The following is a 7,878-nucleotide window of genomic DNA, read 5'->3' on the forward strand; positions in this document are numbered from 1 at the left end:
GTGGTGGAACATTCTGGCATGGGCTGTGGTCATAGGGGGCTGAGGACCACTCCTCTTGGGGCGCTGACAAGTTCATGATTCTGAATGAAATTCATGCCCACAGCCTCCTCCCCTACCCCAGGTCATCAGCAAATGCAGGGAATGTAGAAGATTCCACCCCCCCAGTTTTGGGGCTGATCTGAGGTACCACTCCTACTCCTGGGCTGATCCCAGACATACCGCCCCCACTCCTGGGTCTGATCCCAGATGTACCTCCTATTCCTAGGACTGATCCCAGGCATACCCCCAACCCCAGTCCTGGGACTGATCCCAGCCCCAACCTTGCTCAGCTGCGATGTCAGACAGGAACTCTACCCTCACTGGGCCTAGTTCCGTCCCCAAAATAAAGGGTCTGCCCAGAGGACCCCATAGACCTTCTAGGCTTCTGTGACACTTGTTCTGATGTGCTCTCCCTCCCAGGTCCTTATCCCCACGACCCGGTGCAGCTCCCACAAGGAGAACATCCAAGGCCAGCTCAAGGTCCGCACGCCAGGCATCTACATGCTCATCTTCGACAACACCTTTTCCAGGTAGGGCCGCCTCACCTGTCAGCATCTGGAAGAGTTCACCTGCCACCTGGCTGCGAGAACAGGGGTGGACGTTTGAAAGAGACTATTTAATTATCAGTAATTTATTGTTAATAGTTTCTCTTTTTTTAGAGCCCTATACTGTGGTGGTCTAGTGTCTGCTACAGATTTATTGAGACACAGGCTAGTACTTATAGAATCTTTGCACATTTCACGTGAGTCCCCGACCCTCCACTCTTACTGACTCACTTAAGCCCCACGGCACATCCATGTGATAGGAGCTACTGTTCTCTTCATGGTGCCACCAAGGGACTGAGGACCAGCGGCTAACACCTCCCAGGTCACACAGCTGGTGGTGGTAGAGCCAGGTTGGAACCCAGAGGGCCTGCCTCCAGTATGCCCTCCTGCCTCTCTCGGATGTCCAGGCTCCCACTACCCAGCCCAAAGGAGGGGTTCAGTAGAAACTGTGGAAGGAAAGAAGGAAGGGAAGTCTAGGGTAGGGAAGGGAAGGGAAGGGAAGGGGAAGGAAGGAAGGAAGGAAGGAAGGAAGGAAGGAAGGAAGGGTAGGTGAGTGGATGGGTATGTGGGTGGGTGGATAGATGGATGGGTGGGTGGGTGGGCAGACAAGCAAGAAATGAAGGCCAGGATTAGAGCTGTGTGGGGGAGGCCCTAGGCCTTCTTGTCATGGCAGTGGGAGCATGGTGTACTGTCTTGGGGAAGCGCTGCATCGAAGCCCCAGATCCAGGTCCAGGAGTGAAGGCCTGGGGGGCAGGAAGTTGGGAATGAAGACAGACAGGCTGGAGGGGAAGCAGAGGAAGGAAGCTGGGGAAAGGAACCCATTGGTTGAGATCTGCCGGGAGCCTGGGCCCCCACTTCATGGAGACATGAGACGGGGTGGTTAAGGTTGCAGGGACCCATCCCTTGGGTGAAGACCCACCCAAGTCTTCTGGCTTCAGCATAAGCCCTTTGTCAGGGCCGCCTTTTTTAGGAGCCCTGCCTGACCAGCACCCAGCCACGTCCTCCCTGTGTGGGGCGCCTACACCCCCCTTCACGGGGCACTTGGCTTTAGGCAGAGTAACTGGCTGGGGTACTCTAGGGGAAAGCTGTGCCACCCCCCTCAGCACCTCCCGGCCTTGAACACCTAGGGATTGTGGCCAAAGCCATCTGCCAAAGGAGAGGCTGAGAGAAGGAGCTTCCCACTTTCCCGCTCTTCCGCTCCTCCCCTGCACATCCCCATGAGCACAAACATACCTTGAATTTGCTAGACTCATGGGGCATAGGCCCAGGATATCCAGAGAGCTGCCCTCAGAGCTCCAAAGGCCCCAGAGCCCTGTCTCTGCAAAGGCAGTGAGCACTGTCACCACATCACCGAGATTCCCAGTGGGCTGTCGGAGAGGCCGAGGGGAGGCGCATTCAGGGCAGAACGCAGTCCCATGCCCCAGGCAGGCCCCTAGTTCCCACCAGAGGCAGCCATGGTGCTGTGACCCACCCCGGCCTTACTCCGTGCTGGAGATTTCTAAACCATGGATGGCAAGATGGATTTTGGTGCCCAGCGGGGCTGAGATCCATACTCACCTCCTCCAGAAACCTCATCGCAGAGTCCACTCCCTGCACCGCTCCCCTGCGGCCCCCAGGTTCCCCCACAGCTTCAGAGTAGGTGTTCCTGTGTTTGTGTACCAAACCCCAGGGAAGGCTCCCCAGACCCATGCCTGGGGAGAGCTCTGCTGGACAGACAGGAGACGGGGCGAGGGGCCCAGGCCTCTGCTCCCCCAATAGGCTCCCCGACCAGCCCACAGGCACGCAGCCCCCACACACCCCCAGCCAGGCCCCAGCAGCCACCGCTGTCCCCCGGCTTTCGGGACTCCCAGTGACACCCTCCTTTTCCATTTCTGTTTCCTCAGGTTTGTCTCCAAGAAAGTGTTTTATCACTTGACAGTTGACAGGCCTGTGATCTACGATGGAAGTGACTTCCTGTAGCCTCAAGCACCTGGATTCTAGATTCTGATAGTTTCACTTTATCCACAGGAAACACTACTCTTGCTCACCTGTCACATAAAGCACTAAAAAAAAAAAAAGCAACGGCTCCTTATGTGACCAATGTGTGACTCTGGGAGACAGGCCTCCGGCCGCCCCTCAGCACTATGCCGTCTGGAGCGCATGTACTCGGCACTGTGCACCGGCACTCTTAGCCCCCATGGCTTTTAAGGGCTCAAGCAACGTTTCCCAACTGTCCTCACACCCAAAGGGACACTCTGCCAAAGGTTTAAACACTCAGGAACCTTCAGCCTCTCCTGGAGCCATGCTGGTTCCCGGCCTCCCATGGAGAATTGCACAGGCTGGCGTCAGTGATCCCAGCTTCTGCCCGTGGAGAGAAATGCCACGCACTCTGCCCAGCGGGGGCCCAGGGACCCTGGGTGACCATGAGCCGGGATGTCCTGGCCAGACCCTGGGAGTCCTCAGGCTGCGAGGCCCTCTTCCCGGGCAGAGGAGGCCACAGGGCCGTCAGGAGAGTCAGGGTGCCTGAGGCAGGGGGAGGGGCTCTCCCAAAGCCCCCACCAGCCTCTTCCGTCAGGCCTCTGTCCCCTCCTGCCACACTAAATTTAGGGTTACTCCAAAGCACAGCAACTCCAGAGGGGCCTCTAGGTGCACTTTCTTCCCGGCCCTTCGGTCTGGGACGTCCTGTCCTCACACAAAGCCCTTCTCTCAGGCAGGCCCCTCAGTAGTTGAAAACATCAGCCTAGAAATCAGAACTGAAGATGCTTGGGGAAACCAAAGCCACCACACGGAGGGCACGTCCTGCAGCGGCTGTCTGCGCGGACGGCGACACCGTGACCACAAGGCAGCCCTGAGTGTGGCCCTTAGGACTCACTACTGAGCTCCTAGGCTGTCTCTGTTTGTCAAATGAGAGCTGCTGCCTCGCCCGCGGACATGTTTACTAATGATCATAATCAGGGTAAGAACCACTTCCAGACATCTGGGCCTTCTCAGCAGAAGTCTTCGGTAACTCGAGTACAACAGGCATAATTCAGGGATCTGCTTGGAGTTCACTTCTTGGTCCCCACTCCTCACCTGTCTTCCCCAGCACCCCGTTTGCCCACTTCCTGTTGTCTGTGGCCCTTCTCTCCTCCCACCGTAGGGAGCTCACCCTCCATGGCCTCTTGGGGCCGGAGCCTGAAGTCAGGGCTCAGACACTTCACAGGTGAGCAGGCCATCTGATGACAGGGCCCACTTCAGCCAAGGATGAGGGAGCGCGCCAGGCAGGGTGTCTGGGGATCTGAGCACTGGACCCAGCCCATCCCCCAGCTGGTCTCTGGTGACCAGTCAAGTCACACCACATGGAAGCTTCATTCTGTCCCCCACAGTCCTGGTCAGGCTGATGTTGAGAGCTCCAGTACAGGTCAGGGCCCCCAGGCCGGGTTCAGCGCAAATGCCGCAGCCACCACCCAGCAGAGGCGACTCGTGGGGTGGGGGGGGGGGGGGAGTAACCTCCATGATGGGCTCAGAGCTTTCCCTCAGATAGGGGGCTTGGCCACTTGCAGTCAGCTTAGGCAGAGCGGAGGAGGGGGTCATGAACAGAACCTTCCGGAGAAATCAACGCTGAGAGAAGCCGAACCTCTCACGCCCTTTCCTTAGCGCAACGAGCCACCTCTGGCAGAAAACCACCAGGGTCCTTGCATCTCCAGTGGTCAAGGCCTTGACTGTACTCAGCACCAAGGCAGTAAGCAGCCAGGCTCCCAGAGACTCCCTGGCCTCATACTTATCCTCACAGGTGTGCCACATGGCCTGAGGATTGTTCCAGAGCAAGTTATCCCACCTTGGAGCCCACCCTCTCCTCTAGGAAGGGTAATCGGGATGCGTGGTTTACCACAAGAAGGAAACTAGCAGAAGAGAACCCAAAGCAGTCTGGGGTCTTGTTTTGAATGCTTTCCCAGGATACCATGGAGACCGGCCAGCTGATGGTGTCACCACCATCCTGTGCAGCTAACTGCTCCTGAGTTTCCTGCGAAAGGCCTGGAACATTCCATCCAAGCCCCCCAGTGAACCTCTGTCACTCAGCCCGACAGGGGACCAACTACAGCTTAAAAACCAGTTGGCTCTTGCGAAGCTGGCCCAGAGCCACTCCTCCCGAAGAGCAGGGGTGTGTACCTCGTGGTGTGTACCCCCTGGAACGTTGACTACAGTCATTCAGTGGACTGCCCGCTCCCCCAGCAGTCACGTTCTGACTCCGCAGCCTATTTATTTTTGTGCTGGACAGACTCTTTTTCCCTCGGTACTTTGCCATGCGAGCTCAGGTTTGCTATGCGTTATGCGAGGTGGCCTATTTCAGCTGTGATTTTAGCTTTATTTTTATCCAAAACAGTTTCCTGTCTTCACTGAGGTTTTTAGGGGTTGGGATACTTATGTAAAAAAATGCAGATAACAATGAAGATCAACTATTAACTATTAGTTAACTATTAACTATTAGTCAACTATTAACTATTAGCTCCAGCCAGTAGACGGAATTATACTAGAAATCATCAATGGGACCCCAGATCACTATACAACACAAAACAAAACAACAAAGCAAAACTCCGGCAGCCCCCGATGGCCCAGCTCTCTGAATAACAGCTGCTCACTTTATAGCACTGACCCTGCTGCCTTGTTCACCTCTGCCTCAGATGCCACTAACCAACCTTGCCTGAGAACGTGGCCAGAGCCCACTGTACTCCAGGTCAACTAGACCAAGAAGGAATCTAGAACTGAAAAAACCTTTACAGGGTTTGAAAAGTAGAAAAGGAAAAGCCACATAATGTAACAAAAAAATCAAGGGGATTGTTTTTCTGAAATTCTTGAGTTCTCCACGCTCTGGGTGGGTAGGCCATTCTAGACTCAAATGGAAGGAAATCCCGATGGGGGCAGGGGTGACATCTCAGAGTCTGTGCTTTACGGGATACTGGTTAGATAGATGTCTGCTGATTTATAAGTTTTGGGGGGAGTTTCATTTTTTAAAGTCCACCTTCGTAACTACAAGTGAGATCCCTATCCCTGGCTCCGGGGTTGAAAGGAAAGCAGAGAGAAGCATCCGTGATTCAGAGAACCAGGGGTCACCTTGCTGAGACCAGTGAGCCAGTCAGCCATGTTTACAAAACACTTAGCAGAAGACATTTCTTAGTGGAAACCTGGAGTTTTTTTCATTGTATTGTGATTCTTCCTAGGAGATGGGAAAGACTGAATTAATCATGCCTTTTCCCTCCTAATCACTTTTTAAAAATAATAGTCTAGCTTTCAGGAGACATGGCCAATGAACAGGCTTCATTAGAACCTCATGGTGAATGTTCTCCAGAGATGCTCCTGCCTCTGGGGGGCGCCGCTGAGCAACATCCACGCCTCCCTTGGGCGGCTTCCGAATCAGAATCGCACTTTCATTGACAAATCCTCAGTTCTCAAGGCCTTAGGGGATAGTGGGTCTGGGGACCTGTTGTATTCTTCCCTGCCAAAGAATTACCCAAAAGCACATCAAATGCCAACACCCACCTGCGCAGTGGGGGTGAGAAACTTTTGTATCCCAAGACCTATTCCTTTATAAAAGCATCTGCTGCACCGTTTGGAGCAGTTTTATTTTTAACCTCAGGATTTAAATAAAGCAAACACTCTGACATTGGGAGTAGCCTTGTCTTTCATTCCACCGGGACATAAGGCCCATTGACCGAGTCACCCAGGCCTGGGGTGCCTGTGGGGCTCAGTCGTTAAGTGTCTGCCTTCAGCTCAGGTCATGATCCTGGGGTCCTAGGATCGAGTCCTGCATCACTGAGCAGGGAACCTGCTTCTCCCTCTGCCTCTGCCTGCCCCACCCCCTGCTCATTCTCTTCCTCTCTCTCTCTCTCCCTCCCCACTCCCCACTCTCTATCAAATAAATAGAATCTCTTTGTTAAATTTTTTTTTTTTACCTAGGCCTGACTCGGAGTTCAGTTGCCCTGCCGAACAGAGCATAGGCTTGTATTCTGGCTTCTTGGAAGGGCTCAAGCCAGCAGATACTCAGAGGTTACCATGTGGCCCGGGATCTGGATCCTTCCCTGTCTACCCCGAGGTCAGTGTTAAGACCCACTGGAACCAAGGTATTATCATCATTCCAACCTACCGCCCTCCGCCACCTGAGCTGCCTGGCTCTCCTGGGCTGCTCACAGACCGCCGTGAGCAAAGAGCACACTGCTGACTTCCCAGAACAGTGAGGTCTGGGGGAAGGTCATGGACTTCCTCAAACCACCATCAGTTGATCTGTGGTACAAAGCTCAGCAAGACCACCGGGCCAAGGCAACCAGCAGAGGAAGGAGTCACATTCCCACTGCAACTTAATTCCTCAGGCTGGGTCAGCAGAGACCAGACACAGACCCAGAGGGGCATGACATAGTCACTCCTGGACCAGTCAGCCTGAGCTCGGCCCAGACGGTCCTTCCACACTCACCCTACACCCTGCATCCAGGGATGACAGGGACTCCCTCCCTCGAGTGCCTCGAGCCCCACAGAACATCCCCAGCCCCCTTTCCCTCCATCTCCCTTCCTCCTCCCTCCATCTCCCTGTGCCCAGATTCTCGTGTGGCCTCTTCTTGAATCAGTTAGGCAGGAAGAAGGCAAGGACCATGTTTCCTTCTTCATCTCCCTCTCTTCCCTCCCACCACATGGAGCACCACACCAGACACAGACGTGCTCAACAGTGCTCAGTGAGGATACTGGTCAGTCCCCATGCTGGGTCAGCTATAAGGCTGTCAATAGTCCCATTGGCCAACTTGGCCAGGCACAGAAGTTCCCAAAACTCACATGGCAGAGAAGGGCAAAGGGCAAGCCTGCAGGGGGAGGTGCGGGGAGGATGGAGGGGAGAGGTCTCTCGATCCTGCCCCTCCCACCACCCCGTAACCCCTCATGTACTAATGATGCCCTCAAGTTGAGCCTCTTCCTGTCTAGTAAGCCAGTTGAAGTAATGGAAGATTGGATTATCCAGGGCCCGGAACAAAGCAACAGGAGCTCCTTAGTAGCAGAACGGTCCTGCCAGACTGGTGGCCACACGGGCTAGAGGCTGGAACAGGAACCAACAGAGACCCACATGGCTGAGTGTGCTGCACTGGGGGCTGGGACCTGGGGGCCTCTGTGTCAAAGCCCCCAGTGCACCCCACCCCACCCGTGGCCAAACCACGGAGTGACCAGAGATGACCAAAGTCTGCCCCAGGCTCTCCAGACCCCACATTCAATACCAAGAATCCGGGCCCAGCCCAGTGTCTGCAGGCTCCGTGGCCCTGGGACACGCCTGCATCTCCTGGCCGTGCTGCCCAGCAGGGCT

The 7,878-nt window shown here is 55.0% G+C and overlaps 1 protein-coding gene across 5 annotated transcripts in view; it reads left to right on the top strand.

Annotated features, from left to right (window-relative positions):
• FYCO1 (FYVE and coiled-coil domain autophagy adaptor 1) overlaps nucleotides 1–6,202 on the top strand; it is a 73,381-nt gene extending 67,179 nt beyond the window's left edge. For all 5 annotated transcript variants that reach the window (XM_047695823.1, XM_047695845.1, XM_047695840.1 and 2 more), the window contains 2 exons: nucleotides 460–569; nucleotides 2,468–6,202. In XM_047695823.1, coding sequence (XP_047551779.1) covers nucleotides 460–569; nucleotides 2,468–2,543 — 186 coding nt within the window. In that variant the 3' untranslated portion in view covers nucleotides 2,544–6,202. The remainder of the gene's footprint in view (nucleotides 1–459; nucleotides 570–2,467) is intronic.
• Nucleotides 6,203–7,878: the final 1,676 nt, after the last annotated feature.

The sequence above is a fragment of the Lutra lutra genome, chromosome 1 (assembly GCF_902655055.1).
Source record: "Lutra lutra chromosome 1, mLutLut1.2, whole genome shotgun sequence".
In the NCBI taxonomy this organism is placed as follows: domain Eukaryota; kingdom Metazoa; phylum Chordata; class Mammalia; order Carnivora; family Mustelidae; genus Lutra; species Lutra lutra.